Below are 27318 nucleotides of genomic sequence, written 5' to 3'. Positions count from 1 at the left end.
ACAATAGTCGTCTGTTCATTTATATCTAGGATAGTTAAACTATGAATGCGTTAAAACTATAAATTTGCTTTCTTAAATATTGTAATTAGAATCATTCAGACGCTATACAGTGAGCCAGTGAAGCGGATGCGTGCTTATTTCCACCCCGTCCTCGGTATGTGGTTGTGACTGTGCCTTGCACATGCGCAGTATGAGAGGCAGTTAGTGATCTGAGCAGACTGGACGGTTGGAGTGGAGAGAGCAGTGAGGTAACTTTATGAGCGATGAGAGCTTTGTTTTGTTTTCTGAATGGACTTTTTCTTTAAGGGCATCTTTGTTTTTTTAGCTTCCCTTTGATGCTTGTCATCGGAACTGCATGGAGTTCTTCTATGTGAGCTCTGTGTGCAGCTGATTGTATGTAACGTGTTCCTAATGATGTTATTGCTTGATAAAGATTGCTAGTGTTGTGTCCAGTGAGTCTAGATTACTGGTGGTCAACTTCCAATATATATATATATATATATATATATATATATATATATATATATATATATATATATATATATATATATATATATATATATATCTATATATATATATATATATATATATATCTATCTTAAAGTATAACTTAAGGCAAAACTTGTGTTTAGTTTTGTATAGTGAGGAGAGGGATCAGAGTTCTTGTCAGCCACTTGCTTCGGCTTCAACACACATTAATGGCTAGTTTACACTTGCTTCCGACACACTTTGTTAAAGCTCTCTAAACGCCAGTCAAAGCTCCTGTCACTAAAAAAAATGGTCAGCTTAGGGCACTGAGGCGGTGGGGGCGGTAGCGGTAAAGTGCTGCTAGTTTTAGAGGTGTGATTTAACCCCCCCCCCCCAAGGCATTATATGCGCCTGCAAAGCACCTCTGCAGAAGCGCTTTGCGGGTGCTTTGACAGCGCTACCCATTGATTTCAATGGGCAGGGCATTTTAGTAGCAGTGTATACACCGCTCCTAAACCGCCCCAAAGATGCTGATTGCAGGAAAAAAAACTAACGTCCCGCAAGCGCACCGCCCCAGTGTGAAAGCACTCAGGCTTTCACACAGGAGTGACAGGAGAGACACTTTACAGGCCCTAAGTGATTGTAAACCTTGTACCTACAGGTAAGCCTAGATTAACCTCTTCCATACAGGGCTGTTATACACACATCCATACCAGGCCTATTCTGGCACTTCTCTCCTACATGTACAAATCATAATTTTTTTGCTAGAAAATTACGCAGAACCCCCAAATATTATATATGTTTTTTTATCAGACACCCTAGGGAATAAAACGACGGTCATTGAAACGTTTTATCTTGCACGCTATTTGCGCAATAATTTTTCAAAGGCCTTTTTTTTGGAAAAAAATTGTTTCATGAATTAAAAAAATAACAAAACAGTAAAGTTAGCCCAATTTTTTTGTAAAATATGAAATATGATGTTACACCGAGTAAATAGATACCTAACATGTCACGCTTTAAAATTGCGCACACTCATGGAATGGTGCCAAACTTCGGTACTTAAAAATCTCCATAGGCAACGCTTTGAATTTTTTTACAGGTTACCAGTTTAGATTTACAGAGGAGATCTAGTGCTAGAATTGTTGCTGGCACGCTAACGCACGCGGCGATACCTCACATATGTGGTTTAAACAGCGTTTACATATGTCGGCTGGACTTGCGTGTGCGTTCGCTTCTGCGCGCGAGCTACCGGGGACAGGGGCGTTAAAAAAAATATTTTTTATTTCTCTTTTTTTTTTTTTTTTTATTATCACTTTTATTCCTATTACAAGCAATGTAAACATCCCTTGTAATAGGAATGTGTGTGACAGGTCCTCTTTATGGAGAGATGCGGGGTCAATAAGACCGCACATCTCTCCTCCAGGCTGGAAACCATGAGATCGGTGAAAAAAAATTCACCGATCTCATGCTTGCTGTTGTTTAGCAGCCGCGGCTTTGTTTACTTACGGGGACCCGGGCGTGACGTCATCACATCGCGCCCGGGTCCTCCGACGGTCATAGAGATGACTGGTGACCATCTGGTCACCAGTCATCTCTATGCTTCCTGCAAGCGCCGGACGATTCGTTCTCCGGGCCCCCAATGGCACGGGAGAGCCCGGAGAAGCACCGGATGGCGGCGCGAGGGGGGGATGTCCCCTCCTGCCGCCTGTAAGAACGATCTAGCGGCGGAATCGCCGCTATGATCGTTCTTACGTTGTGCAGAATCGCCGGCAGAAGAGAAGGATAACTGAATGATGCCTCTAGCTGCAGGCATCATTCAGATATCCCCCCACAAAGCCCAGGACGTCACATGACGTCCACCCGAATCGAGGAGGGGTTCCTGCCGCCTTCATTTCACAATGACGCGGTAGGGAAGTGGTTAAGGCTTACCTGTAGCTGCTGGAAATATCTCCTAAACATCCATGGTTTAGGAGATATTTACAATAGAGCCACTATATTTACAATAGACGCGCACTTTAAAAACGGCGATCATGCTGTGAATGGCGGCTCCTTCGCGCATGCATGGGAGTGACATCATGCGACTCTGGCCAGTCACAGAGCCGGAGTTAGTGGCCCCGGAAGGAAGAGGGGTGAAGATGGACCCCTGCTGCTAGTGGGGACAGCGGTGACATTGCAGACTTCGGTTTCAGGTAAGTGACACATAATGGGCTACTGTGCGATGCATAATAGCCCATTATGCTTTACCTTTGCAGGGAAATAAAGAGGAAGTAAAACCCATCAGGGTTTACATCCTCTTTAAAATGCCTGTAAAGTGCCTCCATGTGAAAGTGGCCTTACCGTCCTGTTTACACCTTGCTTTTGCGTTGATTAAAAAATGATACCCCATGTAGCTTTAGTGGTGCTTCAAAGCGTCCTCAAAGCCTCCATAGAAGTCTATGGCAAAGCTTGCTCAAAGCCTCATCAAAGCACCAAGCAAAAGCAAGGTGTAAACAGACCTGTAAGCTAACTATTTTATTTAGTGAAAGGAGCTTTGACTAACATTCAGAGAGCTTTAACAAAGCGTGTCAGAAGCCTTGTTTTGAAGTGTAAAAGTGTAAACTAGCCCTTGGGGAAATTCACCCTCTCTATTTTTCCTATTTTTACCATTATCACTAAGGGCTAGTTTACACTTGCTTCACAAAATGGCTTTTGCCTCCACACCCCTCCCCTTTTGGGGTGGGACAGGGACGGGTACCTACCACCTAGGCGATCTGAGCAGAGGTTCTCCCCCTCACTCCCTGCAGTCTTTTGGGACACGTCACAGGTCCCATAAAGATTGCCCGACCATTGAGGAGGTGTGACACGACTCGCGCATACGCAGTATACACCTGGCTGTGAAGCTGCAAGCTGGGTGCCCACACTTTTAATGCTGAAGCTGGGGAGAGGAGAGGGAGAGAATCGAGAGTTCTGGCAGCCACATCGCTGGATCTTGAACAGAGTGTGTGTTTATTAAAAGTCAGCAGCTACAATTTTTGTAGCTGCTGACTTTCAATGAACACAAATATGACTTGAATTCAGCTTTAACATCTCTACCCCAGCAATTTAACAACAGTTTACAATAGTAACCATGTAAATCAAGGAAGTAACACCTCTACAGGTTTCTTGACACCAAAAATTGTGTTATCTAACTAGGAGCTCTGCTACAATCATCATGAACAATAAAGAGAACGATTCTGCATGTCTATGGATCTGGCAATATTGGATATTCCTGGATATTTCTATTGGGTGTTTTCCTGTTTCCAGGTTTTTTGCACTAGAAGAATCCTGTAAATCCTGTAATCCACTTTGAATCTTGGCCATGGATTAATGGGATAAAACAGATGACCTTTATTCTATATTTGAAGCAGTAGTGTGTAAATGTACTTATAGTTTTAGCTGTCCCTCTACATTTGGGCATTTCATTTTTATAAATTGTGTGTGTGTGGGTTTTTTTTTTTTCTTCTCTTTTACTGAAAACTATACAGTATCAAAAGGCTTACAGCAGACTTCCGTTTCCGGGGGAGGAGTCGGAGGCATGGCGGGCTAGCTCTCGTGCTAGGAGAGTCCAGCGGTTCCCCGTGCACCTAGCCAGGAGAGCAGCCACAGCGGTCGATACCCCCACCATCCCCTGCCCGCGCTATAGGGGAGAGTACAAGCCGCGCATATTACACTGCCGATGTCGCAACGTGGCCGAAGCGGAGGGAAGTTCAGCCGGGGATCCCCTGCTCAGCGAGGACACTCGTACATCACGCGGTACATGACAGCGAGGGGAGATACCCAATTGGAGCGTGAGGATCACGGGGTAAGCAGACGGAGCTCACTGACAGAGAGTTTCGTATCTGCAGCAGCAGCCGTCCTGTCAGTGCCAGAGCCAGCTGCCGTTGCTGTGGAAAGCCCCGTCACATCAGAGGTCCTACAGGGAGCAGCATCAAAGGAGAGGCCGGAGGGGGGAGCGCTGGTGTCGGATTCTACAGGAAGACAGGTGAGAGACATTGTGGCATCCCAGGCAGACATTCAGCCAGACTCAACACCAGTAGAATCACCTTATATCGACACGAAAGCGCAGTTACCCACGCTCCCGGCAATAGCACTGCCCCATCACTCAGTGAGAGCACTAGACCCATTAACAAGGGCAACACCGTACAATATGGAACAGGGTCTCAAGGATGTAACCCGAGCCAATCTATGTTCAGATGCTGGGGGAATCGGGGGCTCTGTACCCCTATTACAGCCTCGCCAACATACAGGGAAGGAGGAGATGGACCCCCCCCCAGATAATAGGCAAATTAGTAGGCTAATCCAGGCTCTCCCCACTAAGGAAGATATCGAACAAATGGTAGCCAATCTAACTGCTGCAATGAAGGGGGAGATTGATAAAGTGCGCACAAGTGTAACAGAGATGGGGCAAAAGGTCGAGAGATGTGAGGAGCAACAAGACTCGATGGAGGTTAGGCTGAGTAATCTGGAGGGAAGAGTGCAATCCCAACATTATCAACTAATTAGGCTACAGCTACAAGCTGAAGAAACGGACAATAGGAGCAGGAGGAATAACTTGCGCATAAAGGGAATACCAGACAAACTGGCAGGGCTGGAGCTGAGAGAAGTGGTAACCTCCATTCTGAATAAAATCTTGAAGAAACCCCCAGAAACATTACTGGAACTAGATCGTGTTCATAGAGTCCCTACAGGGAGGTACCAAGACCAGGCGACCCCCCGAGATGTGCTCTGTAGGGTCCACTTCTACAGGACAAAAGAGGAAATCCTCAGGGTAGCGTGGAAGGAAGGTACAGTCGGGATATTTGAAGAGGGGGAGATTCACATATTCTCGGACCTCTGTCCCCAAACCAAGAGTAGAAGAAGACTACTAAAACCTCTATTAGACTATATTAGAGCAAATGGCGCCACTTATCGTTGGGGATTCCCCTTAGCGCTAATAATCAAGAAAGAAGCAACAAGCTATTACCTGAGTGAACCATCCCAGCTCCCTAAACTTTTTCAATTTTTGGGGGTGGGCCCAATAGAGGTGCCTAACTGGCTGGCACTGCCCGGAGACTTTTGAAGAATGTGAGCTTGTGGACGCCAGGGGCATCAAGGGCTTTTTAACGCATATGGGCATTTTGGGGATGACAAGCAGGATTTATGAGGATCTCACAGAGGAAAAGATACATCTAGGAAAAAAAAAGGAAAAGAAACTTCTCTTTTTTTTTTTTTTTTTTTTCCCTCGTCCCCTCTCCCTAGAGTGGTATTTTTTATTTTTTGTGTTTTTGGGGCACAATTCTTCTCCCTGCGTCAAAAGGATGAAATTAATAAGGGGAGCGTTAAAGGAAGGAATTCGCCTGGACTCCTTTTTTTTTTTTTTTTTTTAGGGTTCTATGCCTTGACTCTCGTTCATTAAAGGGACTTAAGGTTGGGCGAATGACGAACTAGATACTAGACCCTAACAACAAATAGTAACAAATCGGTGAATTAATTATGGACCATCTACCATGTACTAAGTATACTATGTATATAAGCGGTATAGGGATATGGAGGTTTTCCATATGCTAATTGTCAGTAATATGTCCCACGGTGGTTGCCCCTTTTTTTTTTTTTTTTTCTGGTACTTGGGGCTACTCCCTTTTGAGGGAGTCATGCTACTTCCTAGTCCTTTCTTTGTCCTTTATTGATCCCTATAATTGCCTGTTAGGAAATACAGAACCCCCACAGATATAAATAGTACTGGCCCTGTTTCTCTATCTCTTCGGGGAGGTCCCCAAGTCCAAGGGGTGGGAGTTGGGTAGGGGGGTAGGGGGGGGGGGCACAGGATAAAGACACAATTGGGATGATCACGTAGGAATTATCACGTTGTGAAGGTTTTTTTTTGACCCTTCTCTTTTTTTTTTTTTTTTTTTTGGGGGGGGAGGGGAGGGGGGATTGGGAGCCACCAACACAAGTACGAACACAAGAAGATAACACGTGGGGGTTGCTTTTTTTTTTTTTTTTAGGGGGGAGGGGGGACTCTAGAGGTTACATTGTAGAGGTGATGTAATAGTTTTGTCGCGTGGTTTAATATAGTATTAATTATTTTTTTCTTCCCCTTTTTGGGGGGGGGGGTGTATGAAGACGGGGATGGGAGGTTTTTTTTTTTTTTTTTTTTTTTTTTTGGGCGTTGACGGAGGGTGGGGGGGGTGGGAAATAGGTTAGGGGTGGGAGGAGGGTAATGAGAAGTAAGGGGGGTTGGGAGGGATGGAGGGGGCCACCCCCAATTGGAGGGGGACCTATGGGAAGTAGATAAGAGACGAGAGGGGGTGAAGGAAGAAGAAGGGAATGGGGAGAGATGAAAGGGAAGAGTGAATAAATGAATTGGGGGGAAGAGGGGTAGTATACGTAAGAGTTAAGCGTACAGGAGACACAGAATTAGCAACGCTTAAATGGGTGAAGTTTAATACAGCTCACTCCATAGATGTTAATTTATGAATTTGTATTTTTTGTGTTGTGTTTTTTCCCCTTTTTTTTTTTATTATTATCATCTCACTGCATGTGTTTAGTCCGGGTGAGCATATATGTATATAAGTCAATATTGAAAACACCTGCAGGAGGGGAAGGGAAGAGAGAGGAGGAGAAGAGAGGGGAAGGAAAAAGGGGAAGAAGGGAAAAGAAAGGAGAAAAATGGGGGAAGGAAGGGGGGCAAGGGGAAAGGAAGGGAAAAAAAGGGAATAAGAGATCACTCAGGGGAAATGCCCAGCATAAGGGGGGAAATATGCGTAAAGTGTATAATATGATTCACCAGCCCGGTGCTCCAAGGCCTTGGAGTGAGAGGTAACAAGGGCAGAGGAGGAGGTGGGGGCTAACGGACCTGTAAAATAAAGAAAAGGGGCACGGGAAATAAGAATCGCGGGAGACTCTCCGCTGTGCTTTCACACTTTCCCCAAAGCGTCTCTCCTCCGTATAGGAGGGAAGTCGGAGACGCATTGGGCGGGGGGGGTCGGTTGGATCACCCCCGTTTTTTTTTTTTTTTTTTTTGTTTGTACTCGGACAGTTGGACGGAGTCTTGAGTTCGAGTCATAGGGGGGGAGTAGGGATTTGTTTTTTTTTTTTTGTTTTTTTTTTGGGCCTCTCCCTGGGTCGCTCCCGCAGGTCACCTCCCTTGTCCAGCAAATTCACTATTTTGAGAGTGAAGGTTAGAGGAACCTAGAGAAGGGGATAGCGAAGTAATACAAAGGGAATAGGAGGGACCTCGGAAATGCATAGATTAAACATAACATCATACAATGTCAAAGGCCTAAACATCCCCGAGAAAAGAACTAAAGTGATGATAGAATTAGGGAGATTAAAAACTCAAATCGTGTTTTTGCAGGAAACCCATTTTAGACAGGATAAGATTCCAAAATGGAGGAATCAGAAATTCCCAGTGATGTATATGGGGGCATCCCAATCCTCAAAAGCAAATGGGGTAGCTATTCTTTTAGCAAAAAATTTAAGTTGGAAAGAATCGACAGTGGTCACGGATGAAGAAGGCAGGTTTATACTGATAAAAGGGACAATTGATGACCAGAAGGTGACACTTGTAAACATCTATCTCCCCAATGAAAACCCGGTGGCAGCTCTGAGTAAATTTGCAGAATTAATAAATGAAAACAAAGAGGGGGTCTTAATTCTAGGAGGAGATATGAACATGTTATTAGATCCAAGTATAGACTCCTCCAAGGGATCCTATGGCATATCTAAATCTAAACTGAGACAAGCAAGAAACATACTGTACGATATGCAACTAGTAGACAGTTGGAGGATTCAACACCCCCAAGATAGAGACTATAGCTTCTATTCCAATAAACACAAAACTTATACTCGAATTGATTATATTTTCCTAGACCGAGCGGTATTGACGAATTTAAGGGATACTTCAATCGGATCTATTACAATCTCAGACCATGCCCCAATTAACTGTACTATTGACTGGGGAGTATCAGGATTCAGGGAATGGAACTGGAGGGTTAATGAAACCTTAATTAAAGATCCAGAATATGAAGAGCTGATAGGGCAGGAAATAGACACATTTTTTGAAAGGAACAGTGCGGATGAGACTTCCCCACTCTGCAGGTGGGAGGCGCACAAGTGCTATCTGAGGGGAATATTAATATCTATGGGGGCCCACAGGAAGAGAAAACTAGGGGCTAAGGTGGACACTTTATTGAGAGAGATTAAAACAACAGAAAACGAACACAAGAGAGTGCAAAATTCAAGCAATGAGGAGAAATTGGTAGCGTTGCGAGAAAAATTAAATTTACTATTGATGGATAGGGCTAAGGCACAATTGAACAGATGCAGAAGAACTTACTACGAATTTGGCAACAAACCCAGCAAGATGCTTGCTAATGCACTTAGGGAATCGAGATCAAGGAAACACATAGAGAAAATAAAAATACAAGGTGATAAGTTAGTAAGCCCCTCACATTTAATAGCAAAGGCTTTCAAAGAATACTATAATGGTCTATATCAAATAGATAATCAACTCGATGTACAGAAAAGACAGACTAGAGAAGAGAGAATAAAAGATTATCTAATAAAGTCAGAAATGCCTAAAATATCAAAGGAAATAATAGAAAGTATGGAGTGTCCGATCACAGTGAAGGAATGTCAAGAGGTAATAAGCGAGATGAAACCAGGCAAATCACCAGGGCCAGATGGCTACACGTTAACATATTATAAAACTTTTCAAGACAAATTAATACCAAAATTTCTAGAGGCCTTTAATTCACTGAAAGAAGGCCATCAGATGAGAAGAGAAACATTAGGAGCCCATATTGCCGTTATCCCCAAGGAAGGGAAAGATCCCACAGTCTGCGCGAGTTATCGACCTATATCGTTGCTAAACATAGACTTAAAAATATTTTCAAAGATAATTGCAAACAAACTGGTTCCTAATATCCCTACACTTATACACCCAGACCAAGTAGGCTTTGTACCGGGAAGGGAAGGTAGGGAAAACACACAAAGGGTGTTAAATACCATTTATCTGGCCCAAACCCACCATAAACCACTAGCACTTATCTCTACTGACGCGGAAAAAGCCTTCGATAGGGTGGACTGGGGCTTTTTGAAAGCTACATTAGAACATATAGGACTGGGTGCGGGCATGCAGAAGTGGATTGCTAGCCTTTACTCATGTCCGTCGGCAAGGGTGAAGGTGAATGAGGTACTATCGGACCCATTTCCAATTGGGAATGGGACAAGGCAAGGATGCCCACTCTCCCCGATTATTTTCGTTTTGACATTGGAGCCGCTACTGAGGACAATTAGATCGAACGCAGATATAAGAGGATTTCAGATTAAAGGAACGGAACATAAAGTAGCTGCTTTTGCGGACGATCTGTTGTTCTCAATAGCGGCTCCCGAACTATCACTTCCCCCCTTGATGAGAGAGATAAGGGCATATGGTGACCTATCTAACTTTAAGGTAAACTATAACAAGTCAGAGGCAATGGGGCTAGAAATAAACAAACAAATCAAGGACCTCTTGACAGCAAATTTTTCCTTTAATTGGACGGACTCTCACATACTCTACTTAGGGACAAAAATCCCCAAAAATTTAAATAGAATCCTCGAATTGAACTTTACTCCGTTGATAAGGCGAATGAAATCTGACTTTATTAGATGGGAAAAAGAGACGTACTCATGGTTTGGGAGAATCAGCATCTTAAAAATGAACGTGTTACCAAGATTGCTCTATTTATTTCAAACCTTACCGGTAAAAATCCCGCCGAGTTATCTAAGGGATATGAAATCCAAGTTTGCGAAGTTCATCTGGTCGGGGAAAGCGGCGAGAATTCGGAGGGAAATACTAACTTTACCCAAGGAGAAAGGGGGAGTGGGGTTCCCAGACCCAGTAGGTTACTATATAGCAACACACATGTCAAGAGTGGCGGAATGGTGCACGCAGGAGAAGCATAAGCCTTGGTTACTTATAGAGCAGAAAAGTACAGATATCCCCTTAGAGGGATTGGCATGGATACAAGAAGTGGATATACCAGGGGTAGTTAAGAAACATCCAACCATAGGGGCAACCCTGAGCGTGGTGAAAAAACTATTCAGGAAAACAAAACTTTCGATTGCCCCAAGTCCACTCACTCCGGTTATTGTTAATCCGAAATTCCAAATTGGGATATCAGACCCACATTTTAAGAGGGTAAAAAGAGCAGGATGGAGCAGGGTAATACATTTTGAGGGAGAAAACCCAAGGATCAGAAGCGAGGAAAGAGATGAGGTAATAAGAGAGGAACTTGACCAAATGAGACAAAATCAATTAAAAATGGCCACTAGAGCTTTGAACCCAAAAGGGAGACCAATAAGAGACCTCTCAGGATATGAGGAACTGTGCCTTAAGGGAGTGGAGTTGAGACACGGTCTCTCGCTGATGTATGGCCTCTGGGTGGAGGAAACAACGCCGCGGGAACTGACGTTTATACGAGCCTGGGAAAAGGAGTTAGAGGTGTTTTTTTCGGAAAAGCAGATAACAAAAATATTTAATTTTACACATAAAGCCTCCCTAGCTACCAGATACCAGGAAGGGGGCTACAAAATTTTAACTAGGTGGTATAAAACCCCTGTAGTCCTGAACCGGATATTTCCGGAAGTCTCAGACAGATGTTGGCGCTGCGGTAAGGAAAAAGGTACCATGTTACATCTTTTCTGGTCCTGTGAGAAGATAGTGGATTTTTGGAAAATGGTCATGGACACTGTGAGAGATATCCTGGAGGTGGATCTGGGTAGTAGCCCGGCCACTTATTTACTGTTGGACATACCAGTCTCCATGGCCAGGTTCAAAGGCTCCCTGATAAGACATCTACTGGTTGCAGCAAGGGCCTGCATTCCAATCTTGTGGAAAAGTACTACCACACCAAATAAACAGCAATGGTTAAATAGAATCTCGGAAATTCAACAAATGGAAAAGCTCACCATGGGCATTAGAGAGCAAGAGGAAAAATATAGACAGATATGGAGTCCATATGTAAATTACAGAGAAGGGGAATTATGAGAAGTATGGGGGGAGGGGGACGTGGACGCGGGAGTGGCCCAGGGAAGGGGTTTTTTTTTTTTTTTTTTTTTTACTATCCTCCTCGAGAGGGGGGGATGGGAGGGGGGAAGGGAGGGATTACTTTTGTATAGGAGATGGTTAAGTGTACATTAAAACTTAGAAATTCCGAAGCAGTGAAGAGGTTGGTTATATTATGTGTATCAATGTATGGAATTTAGAAATGGATTATCTGTTTATTTGTTTGGAAATGTATCAATACAGTATGTACCATTTAATTTGAAAAAAAAAAGGAAAACTAAGATAAAATAAAGAATTTATAAAAAAAAACTATACAGTATTATATGTGATATTTGTTTCAAACAATTACAGTTTATGTTTTTTTTTTTTTTTTTTGCTTTCTTAGAAAGGTCTGAAGTGGGGCTAGAAAGTTTGCCGAATTATTTAAAAATCTTTGGCAGGAGATAGACTAAATTATGGTGATAACGCCCCCTCACCCTTTGCACCCCCTCTCCAACTAATTGTTGGAATTAGTTTAAAAAAAGAAAAACAAAAGGAATTAAAACTATAGAAATAAACCTTTTTTCTTACATACCTAAATCCCTTGTCGGGTGTCAGTTCCAGAGACTTCTATCTTCCACCCTGCAGATCACTGGAGTCCTTTGGTTGTCAGTGTCTGGGTGTCTTAAGCCTTGTACACACGACCGGTTTTCTTGGCAAGAAAGCTGCTGGGAGAGCTTTTTGCCATGAAAACCGTGCATGTGTATGCTTTCTTGCCGAGAAAACTGCCGGGAATCCAGACGAGAATAATAGAGAACCTGCCCCCATTTTTTTCTCAGCAGAGTGTTTCCTGCTGAGAAAACCGTTTGTCAGTATGCTTACCTGTCCCCAGGTAAACCTGTGCATGCTCGATTAAACTTTGACGCATGTGCGGTAGCATACAAGGGTAGTGTAGGGTGTAGCAAGATGACGGCATCGAATGTGATGAGCGCCGGCTCGTCGTAGTCAATGACGTCACCGCATTCTTACCATTCAAAAGAATGGCTGTTCTTTTGAATGGCCTTCGGTATGCACGGCAAGCTTGCCAGGAATCCCGTCAGGAAAACCGATGTTTTTTTCCCTGACGGAATTCCCGGCTGTGTGTACAGGGCTTTAGGAATCAGACTGCATCAGTGTTATGACAGTAAAATGATGAAACATCACTGGTACTCTGGTGCAAATAGTTACTTTGTCACCTTGAGGTGGAGACCCTGTGTGAACCTGAAACATGGCTGAACATGACATATGTGACTGCATCAATAAAAGTGTGTACTATTTGCACTGAGTGCTGGTGATGTTTTATCTTTCTACTGTGGTCTATATGGCGCCATCTGTTAATACTACAAACACCCCTTCTGCTATCAAGGTTGAACACTAAAGTGCAGTCCATACCTACATTTTGCCTGGATCATTGTGAAGAGTGGTCAGCCAAGGAACTGTAGTGCCCTAGGTGACACCAGTGAGGGACATGGATGGTGGAGTTAGGGGAGATTTTGGGTGGGGAGAATTTTGCGTGGAGCTAGACTTAAAGTGAGTAGCTGGTTTTCAGTTATAGTTGTGCATTACAACATCCCATTACACAACTCATGTTAGCCATCAGATATTTTTACTCTGAAGCTAATATTGATAGTCTGAAATACCCAATTAAGGTGCTAAAAAGGGAAATTGACCTGAATTTAGACTGTGGGAAAATATAAATATTGTTTTTGTAATTTGTATTTGTATTTTTATTTTTTACTTAGGAAAACTGCATTAAAAGGGGATTTCTAGATCAGCACTGGAGTCCAGTAGGCTAATGGGCAAAATGCCTTTCTTCGGGAACACTTTTAGTCCAAAGAAAACACCACCTAGAAAATCTGCATCGCTTTCCAACTTGCACGCAGTACGTTATTAAGTAAAGGCTTTTTTCTGTTTGTGTGGTATTGACATCAGTCATTATTCTGTAGGCATATATGACCTACTAATATATAAATAAAGAATACTAACTCAGTTTACTATATACATGAACTTTAGTAAATAATATTGCTTTGGAAGATCAAAGCAAGCTTTAAAAAGCCCTGGTTAAATTTTTGATCAAAGTGGCTTTAAAATGACCGCTCTTTAAAGTCTGCATGTAAATGTGAAGAGAGGTATACAGTACATAAAGGCATTTAAATTAAAAAAAGAGAATTAATATACTGAATTCTATCATTGTATGTATTGACCACATACTGTTATTTATATAAAATATTTTCATGCTAGTGGTCCTTTAAAACCCCCATTCACACCTAACCGATTTTCTGCTTAAACCTCTAAAACGCCCATTCATTTCAATGGCCCCTGTTTACATCTGAGCGTTTTGTCGCCTGTAGCAAAACGCATGTCACTCAAAAAGTACATGAGCTTCAGACTGGAGACTGGTTGGCCCCCATAGACGTCAATAGGAATGCCTGAAAAGTGCGACATGAGTATTTTACAAGCATTTTGTTTCTCATTTTCTGCTAATACGGCTTTTCACTCCTTCTTGCCTCCACCTCTCCTACCCCTAGTGCTTTCTATTGGTTAAACAAAAACACCTGAAGCCGTAAAAAGCCTGAAAATTGTTCCACTCAGGTATGAATGCAGCCTAAAGAAGAATTGCAACACTTTTAAAAATGTGCTGGCTTATAAGGGTTAAGTCCAACGAGGTTCATGCTTTTTATTTACATTGATGCCTGAAGTATGGCTTTGGCTATTCTTCTGCAGAATGTAAACAAAGGAGCAGACAGTAAAAAAAAAAAAAAACGGTGCACAGTCCCCCCTCCCCAAATCCATACCAGACCCTTATCCGGAGTATGCACCCTAGTAGGCCAGGAAAGGGGCCATATCACTTTAACATAGAGAATGCTGTGGAGAGAACAAGACTGCCGGTATGAATCATTCATACAGGAATCTACTAAAACAAGTGAGTGTCACTGGACTCTAATATTACCAGCTGTGCAGTTTAGGTATATTTCTGGTCTTCTGGTCTACTTTTATTTTTATTTTTTATTTTTTTTATTTGTCTTCTAGCTGGATCGAACAACCAAAGAAGTGGAATTGGGTCTAGATTATGGTTCTCCAAGTATCAGCATTGCAGGCCAAAGTTTAAAATTTGAAAATGGACAGTGGATAACTGGTAAGCGATTTTTGCCAATATTTTTTCAAAACTTTATTTGCAGATTGGAGTTTGTTATGATTCTTCAGAACAATATAGTATGATAGATATTTTCCATAAGGACCACAACACAAAGGTAGAATTTTGGCTTTGTTGTAACATAAGTAACATAACCGTGATATAAATAGAATTAAGAGTATCTATAGTCAAAATGTAAACTCATATATTTCTTTCTAATTTCTAAATTTATTTTCAATTATTTATAGCCTACTTCCAGATTCCGATAAGCCCCATGCCCACAGACCCCGACAACCCACATGCCAGGGTTGTCGGGAAGAGGTCCTTGTCCCCAAGGGTCCCCCTGCCCAAAAGCACCCACCCCCCCATGTTGAGGGCATTTGGCCTGGTATGGTTAAGGAGGGGGGGCGCTCGCTCACCCCCACATGCTTTCCTGACCTGCCGGGCTTTATGCTCGGATAAGGGCCTGGTACGGATTTTGGGTGGGACCCCACACTGTTTTTATTTTATTTTTTTGGGGCGTGGGGGTTCCCCTACATATCTCAACCAGACCGAAGCGTCTGGTATGGTCTTGGAGGGGCACTAATTATCAGTGCGAGTCGGTACCGCCTCATCAGTGCACATAAGTGAACAAGAACAATTACCTATTTGCAAAATTGTGTAACGAAAACTGAAAAGGGTTTTTTGTTTTTTTTCTTTGAAAATTTTCACTTTTTTTTTTGTTTTCTTTTCGTTTTTTGTTTAGCAAAAACAAAACAAAAAAAAAACAGTGGTGATTAAATACCACCACAAGAAAGCTCTATCTGTTAAAAAAAAATGATATAAATTTTATGAGTACAGTGTTGCATGACCGCACAATTGTCATTCAAGTGCTCAAAGCTGAAAATCGGCCTGGGCATGAAGGGGGTGAAAGTGCCGGTATCAAAGTAGTATTACTCATGCCGTTTACTCAAATTTTCTTTTTCCCTGATGATTAGCTTTGTTTGTTTTCTTTTCAGTCTTCTAATATATTCTTATTACAGAATCAGGTGGAACTGGATCACAGAAAGACCTCCAACGTCTTCGAAAAAGAAATCTACAGCTGGAGGAAGAAAATAACTTACTTCGCCTGAAAGTAGACATCTTGCTAGACATGGTAAGAGACCAAAAAAAAACATATTTTACATATGTTCGTTCATTTACCATATCAGACACCTGATCAATGAATTCACCCACAATTTCAAGGATATGAAGTGCAAACCATGGCCCTTCTCGCCTTTTACCCTAAAGCCTCGTACACACGATCGGGTTTCCCGGCTGACTTTTTACCGCCGGGAAACCTGAGGGTAAAGCCAAGAACCGGCTTGGCAGCTTTTTTTCCCCTACACATGGCTAGTTTTCATGGTAGGAAAACTTCCATGAGAGCTTTGGCCAGGAAACACGGCCGTGTGTATACTCCACCGCAGTGTTTCCCATAGGAAAACTGCCGGGGAACATGTTCTAATTTTTCCCGGCGGTTTTCCTGTCGGGAAAACTGCCATGGAGCATACACACGGTTTTCCCAGGCAAAAGCTGTCACGGCAGTTTTCCCGACGGAAAACTGGTCGTGTGTACGAGGCATACGTTTATTTTTGCTGCTTGGCAGGAACTTGTTGTGTTCACTCCTTGCAGTCTTATTGGCATAGTGCGTATTGAGTGGCTAATTATTGGATGCCTGGAAAATACATGTTTCTGAAGGAAAACCAGGATTGCAGCACCTTGTTACTGCAGAGGAGGCAGTAGAAATTGGCTTTGCCTATTTAGGCGGCAGTGAGAGAAGTTCCAGTGTGAACTATTAAATTGTAGTGAGCCAGTCTACTGAACGTGCATGATCATGCTTCAGAAGGCAAGAGACGAGTGTCTACACTGACCTGTGTTGGCCACTGACGCACAGTAGATTCCCCACATCAGTAAGGGTGATGCATCGACACTGATGACGTGGTGCACGTGAAGCACGCACGTCTGAGGGAGGGCTTCCCCATGCTACGGGCCTGAGCTGCGAGCAGAAGACGGAAGGAGGGAGATCCGACGGCGTCTCGGCAGCAGCAGCAGCTACGATGCAGAGCGGGAGTCTGCGGAGCTGTTAGGGGCTGAGTTCGCCGGACACCCGACACGCTGCTCCACGCCGCTCTCTAGGAACGCCGCTCTCCAGGAACCCAGCCTCCCCCTAAACCACAGCCCCCCCGAGGAGAAGGTAGGCACGGTATAGTGCAGAGGAAGGCACGGGCGCCTCCATTCACAAAGCAGCCGACCGTTACACCCTCTGCCTGCCGTGATATTTGCTGCTTTTAACATCCAGCTGTGTAACAGGAAAAAAAAAAAAAAAAAGAAGAAAATTCACCTCCCAGGTAATATCAACCCTTTGCTTATCCTTCTCCTATTAAAATGACATGGGACTAGGGAGGTAAATCTCTGTGATCAACTTGGGATTGTGCCCTGACAGCAGGATGAGGAGGTAAGATAATCAAGCATACCACTGCAATGTAAGGCTCATCCTATATGCAATTCATGCAATTTAGCTAGAGCAATTGGTTATGGTAATAGTTTGAACTAGTCTGAACTAACTTGTATAATACTGCTCTGGGCACTTTGTGAGGCTCAGCCGCCCAGCACCCATTAAGATACAACTTATAACCATTACACAGTCTGTCTCTGAATGCATCATAAGAAGTAAAAATCCACGGACGGTTAATTTGTATATCAATAAATACCCCATAAATATTGAGGACATCAGCAAGGGGGTGCGGCTGTAAGGGCCCCGGCTGACTAGAGACATTATATCCCCCTTGGTGCCAAATACCGTCAAAACACAACAGGTAGGACCTGAAGCACGGGTGGAGATATTGGCGCCATTCATTTACTTATTCATTTAATCTTTCCAGTTGTTTGCCCCCCACCCCCCACCATTTGACTGTGTGTCCACGTTCTGAGCATTGTCTGGTTTATGATATTGGTTCAGTGGGGGGTAAATCTTCCCCACTGAAGCACGCATGTGCGTGGGAAGATCTTCCTTGTCCATAGCTTGAGAAATGGGAGATGACCCCGTGGCCCTCTAAAGCGTCAGTGTAACCCCCAGAAGGTGAGGTTAAAGCTGCTAGGTATTATCCTCCCTTCCCAAATTAATATAAAACCATTGCCTAAAAAAAAAAAAAAAAAAAGGGGGGGCGGGGAGGCGACCACCTGCTGTTCAAACTGGGGAAACGTATCAGAGGGACAAAGAAATACAATATGAATAAGTCTACGAGGGGGGCCGCCCCTAAAAACCCCAAAGATAATCCCCCCACCAGTACGATTAGGCACTACATGACATCTGAGGGGAGTTCCAAGAGCCCAGGCCTGTCAAAAAAAACAGAAAAAACTAGTACAACTAAAAAGGGTGTAGGGGGGGCAGTCACCCCAACCACGGACACCTCAATAGAAAGTGAACACGAGGTTAGTCAAAAGGACGACCCCAGACTGGACACTCATATCCCCACAAGGGGGGAACTGGATGGGATGTTAGGAAGAGTGGAAACAGCGATAAAAGAAGAAATTAGCGCATTAAGAAAGGATTTATTCCATTTGTTGGAACGGGTGGAGGAAGTGGAAAAAAAAATGGAAAAACAGGATTTAGAATTAATGGACCTAAAAATTCAACATCAGACGATGAAACAAAACCAGAGGTGGTTACAATACCGACTAGAGGACCAAGAGAACCGTAACAGAAGACAAAATTTAAGGGTGCGATCTATTAAGGAGGAGAAAGGGGAAGACCTGAGAAAAATTCTTAACGACCTATTCCTCCCCCTCCTCGATAACGGCACGGAGGGCTCCCTCAAAATAGAACGTGTACATCGTGTAGGAAAGATGAGAGAGGGAGAAGGTAGATGGCCTAGGGACATTATTGTGAGGTTCAGACATTTCGAAGACAAAGATGAGATCTGGACAAAACTCAGGAGAAAGGCCCCCTTACGCTATGACGGGACTGAAATTCAGATCTTCACGGACTTGGCTTGGGAGACTCTGGCCAGGAGAAGATCTCTCAAACCTCTCCTGGAACAGATGCGCCAGCTTAATATTAAGTATCAATGGGGTTTCCCAGCATGTCTGATCGGCCGTAAAGAAGGGATTTCTGCAAAGTTGATATTTCCTGAGGACTTGGTAGGGTTTTGTCGCAAACTGGACATGCCGGTGTTGGAGATCCCAGGTTGGGATGAATAGTTCATTTGATACAGACCGCCTCCTCAAGCGGTGTAACGAAGGTTGAGTTAGGATGATCAAGGGGGAAGGGGGGGTAAGGGGGGAAGGAGGGAGGGGGGGGACTGAGATTGAGAAGGGGAGTAAGGGGGCCAGGTCCGTACCCTACCCATGTAAGATCAACCCCCAGAAGAATACCTCGGGGGGGGAAATGGGAGGGCGGGATGGTTTGGAGGCTCTACCTCATCCATGAGAACCGACGGGTAGGGGAGATCGAGGATCCCTACGGTTCAGAGGCGATGGATAGGCCTAGGTGGGGGGGGGGGGGACATGGGAAGGGGGGGAGGGAGGGAAAGGGGGGCGGGAAGGGGATCATGGCTCCCAGGATCTACCTGTAAAGTCCTTTGTGTCAAAGGAGGTGATTTAGTTATTAGAAATGACAGAGGTAAAATTTCTATCCTATAATGTAAAGGGACTAAACTCAGCAGGAAAAAGATTAAAGGTCCTAGCAGAGATCGAACAACTTAGAGCGGATATAGTCTTTATCCAGGAATCCCACTTGACTCTGGATACAAACATCAAGCTCTACTCCCCGGCATACCCTATTTGGTTCTACGCTGACTCCATTTCGAAACGCGCAAGGGGAGTAGCGATTGGGTTCATAAGAGGGTTTGGGTATACCTTGGAGGCAAGGATGTCGGATCCAGAAGGGAGATTCCTGTTTCTTAAATTAAGAATCGATAATATTATGTACACATTAGCTAACATATATGCCCCAAACGTACGTCCAACTCAATATTTAAACAAAATCCTGGGAAAACTGAATAATTTTGCCGAGGGTTTTATAATCCTGATGGGTGATTTAAATTTTGTTTTGAACCCAACTGATGATAGTACGTCCCGTGGGAGGGAGACAGAGAGTGGGCATCTGCAGAGAATTAAACATAAGCTTCAGGAATGTCAACTAGTGGATGTTTGGCGAATTAACCATCCAAAAGAACATAATTACACGTTTTTCTCCCCCCCCCACGGGACGTACTCTAGAATCGACTACATCCTAGCGGACCACAGGCTGATTGACTCAATCATGGAGACGGAAATTGGAATTATGACTGTATCAGACCATGCTCCGGTCTCTATGAAAATTATTTTAGCTAGACAAAGGAGCCAGCGGCCGATGTGGCGCCTGGATGATAGCCTGATCCATGAGGAAGGAGGGGGAAGCAGGGTGGAGGCAGAATTAAAACAATTTTTCCTCAGGAATGATACAGAGGGTATTACTAGCGCAACCCTTTGGGAGACGCACAAAGCGTACATTAGAGGGATTTTAATCGCTGAGGACGCAAAAAAAAAAAACGAGAGAAAAAGAAAAACTATTACCCTGAGGAAAGAGATAGAGACCTTAGAACGCGAACATAAAGCGCAGGGACTTAAAGAGACTTACCACAAACTAATTTTAAAAAGAGATCTACTTAAAGAGATCATGGAACAAGAAGCAAGGTTTAAACTAAACTGTATATCCAAAGAGAGATATATATGGGGAAACAAACCAAGTAAACTTTTAGCTAAAATGGCCCAAAAAAAGAAAGCCAGGAATTATATCGAGAAAGTCAAGGGTAAAAATGGGGAATTAGTTTATGCAACTAGCGATATTGCGGATACTTTTAAAAAATATTATGAGGACTTATACACTATAAAACACCCAAGACGGCAGGAAGGGGAAAGGGAGACTGAGACACGTGCGTTCCTTGATAATGCAGGACTTCCTAGATTAGAGGAGATGGAAAGCATTACCATCGATCGCCCCATAACTGAGGAAGAAATAAAAAGGGCCATAAACTCCACTAAGGGTGGAAAGAGTCCGGGGCCAGACGGGTTTTCCACCTTTTATTACAAGAGATTTAGTAACATTCTGATACCGAGGCTGTGTAAATATTTTAACGGACTGGGGTCGGAATTTGAAACTAGCAGGGGAGCTACAGCGGCAGTGGTCGCAATAATATTAAAGGAAGGCAAGGATAGCTCTCTCTGTTCGGGATACAGACCTATTTCTCTGTTAAATACAGATATTAAACTCTTTGCAAAAATTCTGGCGGACCGCCTGAAAGGGGTTATGCACTTATTGGTGCACCCCGACCAGGTAGGCTTTGTCCCCAACAGAGAGGGCAAAGACAACAGCCTAAGGGCAATCCTTTTACTCCAGACCATAAGGCAGAATGAGCCCCCAGGTCTACTCCTGTCAGTCGATGCCGAAAAAGCATTTGACAGGGTAGACTGGGGGCTCATGATGGAAACCCTCACCGTGATGGGAATAGGAAGCAGGATGTCCAGCTGGATAAAAACATTATATCACCACCCTACCGCACAAATAAAAATTAATGGCTCTCTATCAGAATCTTTTGTGATGAAAAACGGGACAAGGCAGGGATGTCCATTATCCCCCCTCCTCTTTATTCTATCCTTAGAGCCGTTGCTGGCCACCATTCGCAACGATTCGGACATCAACGGAGTGAGAGTGGAAGGGGAGGAACATAAACTATCGGCCTTTGCCGATGATATACTATTTTACGTAACCAACCCAGTTAAATCTATCCCCAACCTCACCAGAGTATTGCAACAATACGGCGCTATCTCCAACTTTAAAATTAACGTAACCAAATCAGAGATCTTGAATATTAATTTAAATAAAAGAGAGATAAATTCGGTTAAGGAAGTATGCGCGTACCCTTGGACCAAAGAACTAAAGTACCTAGGAATAAAACTTGCTAATACAATACAGAAGATGTACAAAATTAACTATATCCCCTTATTAAATGAGATCAAGAACGAATTAAAAAAAACGATAAATAAACCCATATCTTGGTTTGGACGCATAAATATGTTAAAGATGGTGGTAGTCCCCAAGATCCTCTATAAATTCTTATTACTCCCAATTGCTCTTCCTCAGCAGTTTTTGAGAATCCTCAACACCCTGTTACTAAATTATGTGTGGAAAAATAAAAAGCACAGACTATCCCTCTCCATAATAAAACAGGGTAAGCCAATTGGCGGCCTGGGAGTCCCGGACATTAAAAGTTACTACAAGGCGGCGGTCCTATCGCGGGCGGTAGAGTGGGCGAGGGATAGGATAGACAAAAGGTGGGTACAAATAGAGAAGGCGCTAACAAACAATAATCTGAAAAATCTTATTTGGATCCCTGCACAATACAGAGCACTAGATCACAAAACACACGATATAACACGAGACACTTTAAGAATGTGGGATAGGACGCAGGCACAATTAGAAGGGAAATTTAATTCCCCATTAATGAATCTAAAAGAAAACCCCTACTTCCCACCCGGGGAAAAAAAAATAGGGGGGAATTGGATAAGGAGAAGCACAGTGCACTTGGGTGATATTATAAAAAACGGAGAGATAATGACTTATGGAGATTTGAAAGCCAAAACGGATTGTTGGAATCTGAATGGGTGGCATTATCTCCAGTTGACTCACTTTGTGCGGCACCTCCCCCGTCCATTACGGACGGAGGCGGAGCTGACCTCACTGGAGAAAATTTGTAAATCTACAAATTCGAGGGGCACCATTACTAAATTGTACGGGTTACTGGTTAAATTGGGATCTCGGGGTGAAGCACCTTTTATAGACAAATGGGAAAGAGAGTTGGGGGTTATAAGGGGGGCAAATACTGTTTCAAGGATTACTCAATTAACTCACACTTCCGCGATAGATATACGGACAGCTGAAGTAAATTATAAGTGCCTTTCAGGTTGGTATATTACCCCTGATAAGGTAAATAAATTCAAAGTAGGTTATACCGCAGACTGCTGGAGGGGTTGCCTAGAAAGAGGAACGATGGCCCATATATGGTGGCATTGCCCTAAAATTCAAACGTATTGGGACAAAATACTGAGCCAAATAAAGATTATTACGGGAGAGGAGATCAAGAAAGACCCATGGGCCGTCCTCTTCCATTGCAGCCAAGAAGGCGTAAAAAAATACAAGCAGTCCCTACTCCCTCACCTTTTAAACGCTGCCAAGAGACTTATCCCTAAAAAGTGGCAGGAGACGGAAAGCCCACATATTTGGAGCTGGATAGATGCAGTGGAGGAAACATATAGACTAGAGGAGCTAAGGGATGGATATCTGGAGAGGTGTACCGAACATAGGGAGAAATGGGGAAAATGGAAGGAATATAAAAAAACATGGAGCTACGCGGAGAGAGTAAGGGTATGACTACGCGGGGATGTTGCCATTCTCTGCTCCCTCTTGCATTTCTGTTTAGTAAGACATAGCACTTCTCTCCCTCCCCGCATCTCTCCTAGCTATGTTTGACCTACTCTTCTCCATATCTCTACCTTTCCTTTGGCCGAATAAATGAGGTCAACCTCTTTATTCAATACTTACTTTATGGTACTGTTTATTCATAGGACGGGCAGGAGACTCCTGGGAGCCATGAGGGGAGGGAGGGGGGGTGTAATTATCCAAATATATTTATATAAATATATTTAAAAAAAATAAAAATAAAAAAAAGGCAGTGAACAGAGTATATACCACACATGATGCAAACCGTAAATAGAGACGTAAGAAGCTTCGGATCATGAGTCGGTCTCTAGTATATTGGAATTAAGCTGAGGTGGTCAAAAAAAAGAAGGCAAGAGACTTGGGATACTATTTTCAGACAGAGCCTGAGAAGGCAGGTAATTGGGAGCTAGCTTTATAGGAAAACTGTGGAGGCTACAACTGTGATGTTCTCCCTCTGACAAAGACTTTAATCATTTCTGATACAGACACCTGAAAAAAGTATGCGAATTAGAAGTTCCTACATCATGCTAACTTCCCAATCAGTGTGTTTGTTCTGGAGAAGCAACTCGGATTGTCTAAGATGCTAGAGATTCATTTTTTTTTTTTTTTAAGGATATTTAGTAATTTCTACTAATTCTTTTACAATATGTCTGCACAAACATTTCAGCGTTCACTGCAATTAGTTAACCAGACCTTGAAATGATCAACAGATGCCAATGTTCTTATCCTTGTGACAATGGCAAATCCACTTTGTACTTGAAATTGCACTGAAAGTGCAGTCGCTGTAGATCTGAGGGGGACATGTGAGGAAAATAAAAAACAGAATTTTAGCTTGCACATGATTGGATAATAAAATCAGCAGAGCTTACCCTCATTTCAAAACTACCCCTGAGATTTACAGTGACTGCTCTTCCAAGTGCAATTTCAGGTGCACTTTGCACTTGTAGTGCAAAGTAGAGTTGCCTTTAGTAAATAACCCCCAATGTCTTCATTTGAGAAAACACTACATTTCACAGATTATCTATGTGTGTTGTGTTTCTTGTCTTCTTTGTAACAGCTCTCCGAGACCACTGCAGAATCGCACCTTAAGGAAAAAGAGCTAGAAGAACTGAAAAGCCTGAGTGGGCGAAGAAAATAAGTAATAAGCAGAGAAGATGCCCAAAGGATCAAACTGCATTTGCCATCAGTGAATGTCTGCGTAGCCGGCAAATATGGCATAGTGGACCTATTTTCTTTTTGTCTCAAATACCCTTCCTTTTTTTATTATTATTATATAAAGTTTCTACAGATTGAACTTCTTTATATGGAAATGCTAGTTTACACTATTTTATTTTTTAAAGAAAATATTTCATGTAAGAATTCTAGCAAGTGTCAAATTCATTCAAGTGTAAGTTCACTTTCAGCAACGTTTTCCAACAACCCCCTATGTAATTCCATGTTTCCTGAATATAAAATACCAATGCTCATCTTTCAAATGCTTCACCTGCTCCCATTCCACATACAGCTGAAAAACGATGACCACTCAAACTCTGGGCCGTTCAAAGTGTAAATTCCCTCCTTCTCTAACTCGGCTCAGCTGCTGCATCTAAAGAGGAAGAGAGTGCACTACACGTTTTGTAAAATTTTGATGAAGGTACACTTACACTTTAATTTTGTCAACTATTTTACACTTTTATACTCTGAGAAATCATCAATAGTAATAATTGCAGGACATGGGACAATTATGGACAGGAAAAAAGTGGTGCAATATTAACACATTAAGACACTACAATACACCCTTTTTGCTCTTGTTCAGATGGACAATTGAATAAGAAAAAAAAATGGAAAACGGCCCTAACAAAGATAAATAAAAATTAAAAAATACAAGTGCAGCTCCAAAAATAGGTAACTAATAAACTGTGAAAGAAAGGTACAAAGGGCGCAGCAAGTGTAAAATAATGTCTATATAAACACCAATTATTTATATATAGATAAATGAAAAGAGTTCAAAATAATTGCAAATGTAGAACTGGAAATGAAAATTCTGTGTTCCAGATTTATACTCCTACACTGTGCTCTCAGAAAGTGCAACATGCATAATAAAGTGCTTCACCCGAAGTGACAATCAAAGTCCGCTCACCAGAAATATGCGGCCAAAAATGACCTTCAGACATGTAAGGGGTTCTTTCAGGATGCTTCTTGATGCAATCTTTCCCAATGGGTCCAAGTACAGATGACTCCTTATATAAGAACTGTGTGTTCCAATCATCCAATCTAGGAAAATTCAAAACGGCTCCACCGCAATGAGCCACAAAAAATGGGGATAGTGTAATACTGTTTTTATTTTAAAAGCTTGCGGGGTAAAAACAGTGTATACAGGCAAGTAAACACACAGCTGTGAGAGGAGGCAGCGGCCAGATTACTCACTGTAAGCGATATAGGCCCCGTCACGCGTCTCAGCTGTTCAGAACTTACAAATACATAGCTCCAGTGTGAAGGCATGCTTTGTCAAATCTCAATTTTGGCCGCATATTTCTGGTGAGCGCATTTTGATTGTCACTTCGGGTGAAGCACTTTATTATGCATGTTGCACTTTCTGAGAGCACAGTGGTTGGAGTATAAATCTGGAACACAGAATTTTAATTTCCAGTTCTACATTTGCAATTATTTTGAACTCATTTGATTTATCTATATATAAATAATTGGTGTTTATATGGACATTATTTTACAATTGCTGCGCCCTTTGTACCTTTCTTTCTCAGATGGACAATTGGCATTGGGGTCTGACTTTTGTCCTGCACCCTGCCATGAATGATGGTGTACAGTCATCCTTTTGGTGGGCCTACCTTTGCATTGCTTTGGCCCACGTGTTGTATACAATGTTTAGGCGGTGCCTGGCTATTCATTTCTATTACATTCTTCGTACTTTGAATGCAGACCCAATAACATGGATACTGGGTGGTTTTCTGCCTGTGCAAACAAGACTTTAGGCTTTTTGTAATCTTGATCCAATTCAGCTTTGAGTGGTAACCAGAATGCTAAAACTTATGACAGTGGCTCTCTGACTACCAGCTACCATTAATAGTATCAAAATCTGAATACAGTAGACATTCTCGAGCCTTCTACATTTATATCAGATATTGTTTTTATTATAGGCTTTACAAAAGTATAAAACTAACAATAGCCAAACCACTCCACCCCTTTTACCCTTCAAGCTGATCTCAAACAGGTATAGCGCCATAAACATGTCCTTTTGTAGAGCATGTAAACCAAAAGTAATTCCAATATTTATTTATTTTTGAGGGCTAACAGGGAAAGTTGCATACAAAAATATATTGCTATTATACCCATGTGTATGTAAAAAATAATATCAATGTTGAACCCTTGCACTATTCAGGTGAAAATTAAGACTACTGCACCTCTGGTACACCCCCCTGGTCTGATATTTACCACTGCTGTTATTGCAGCGATCCTCACTGTGCAGCCCTGCTCAGCCACACAGCTTTCCTTCAGAAAGTATCCTCACTTTATACTTTTCATCCTGTGCCTTTTGTGCTGTTTCTTCCGACAGTGAGCTGTTCTCATTGTAGTCACCAGCAGTCCTGCAGAATACAACTCTTCCCCATAAGAATAATTATGGTCACTGAGTGCATTTGAAAGATGAAGAGGGTGGGGTGGAAGCTCTTTTTGAAGAATGGTTGTGTGGCTGCAAGCAGGGCTGCCTTAAGGACAAAGTTCATATACTTACCTGTATAGTTGTGGAATTTAGGTATTTGCCTGTAAGTCTTGCTGTACTGTATATCTGCAGCAGAATTTTTTTTTATGTGCTAATGTTTTACTTTCTGGACAAAATAACTTATTTAGTATTGCTACAGCTGAAATCTAACATTAGGCCCCATTCACACCTGAGCGCATAGTTTTTTCCAGCATTTTGTATTCGCACATTTGCATACTGCGTTATCCAACGTTTTTGAACTTCGTCGTTTTTTATTTTGGCCAATAGGAAAAATTATCATCTCTTTCATCATTTGTTGCTATGTTTTTTTTTTTTTTGTTTTTTTTTTCTCTTCTTCCTGGGTGAATATTCTATTTCACAGAACAGATTAAAGCGACAAAACGCCCGTAGAAATGCTCGTTGTCGCGCTAGATGCTTGAATCGAGCGTTTCCATGGG

At 42.6% G+C, this 27318-nt stretch overlaps 1 protein-coding gene across 2 annotated transcripts; it reads left to right on the top strand.

The window, feature by feature from the left end:
• The first annotated feature begins 172 nt into the window (after nt 1-172).
• CBY1 (chibby family member 1, beta catenin antagonist) lies at nt 173-25019 on the top strand. 2 transcript variants are annotated; one of them, XM_040359469.1, is made up of 5 exons: nt 173-248; nt 13279-13418; nt 14567-14672; nt 15692-15804; nt 24224-25019. In XM_040359469.1, exons 2-5 carry the CDS (start codon nt 13332-13334, stop codon nt 24302-24304), a joined length of 387 nt encoding a protein of 128 aa, XP_040215403.1. In that variant the 5' UTR covers nt 173-248; nt 13279-13331; the 3' UTR covers nt 24305-25019. The 2 variants fall into 2 exon arrangements, with proteins under 2 accessions (XP_040215403.1, XP_040215404.1); XM_040359470.1 differs by lacking the exon at nt 173-248 and adding an exon at nt 4348-4468.
• Nucleotides 25020-27318: the final 2299 nt, after the last annotated feature.

Source organism: Rana temporaria, chromosome 7 (assembly GCF_905171775.1).
Source record: "Rana temporaria chromosome 7, aRanTem1.1, whole genome shotgun sequence".
In the NCBI taxonomy this organism is placed as follows: Eukaryota; Metazoa; Chordata; class Amphibia; order Anura; family Ranidae; genus Rana; species Rana temporaria.
Note: the sequence above shows the minus strand (reverse complement) of the source record. Positions and strands in the feature narration are given on the sequence as shown.

What these genes read in the sequence shown, in the direction of transcription:
- CBY1 (XM_040359469.1), top strand. Translation starts at nt 13,332, where the DNA reads ATGGGCAAAATGCCTTTCTTCGGGAACACTTTTAGTCCAAAGAAAACA. An exon ending in CGCTTTCCAACTTGCACGCA is followed by an intron (nt 13,419 to 14,566) that starts GTACGTTATTAA and finishes TTTGTCTTCTAG; the next exon opens with CTGGATCGAACAACCAAAGA. An exon ending in AAATGGACAGTGGATAACTG is followed by an intron (nt 14,673 to 15,691) that starts GTAAGCGATTTT and finishes TTCTTATTACAG; the next exon opens with AATCAGGTGGAACTGGATCA.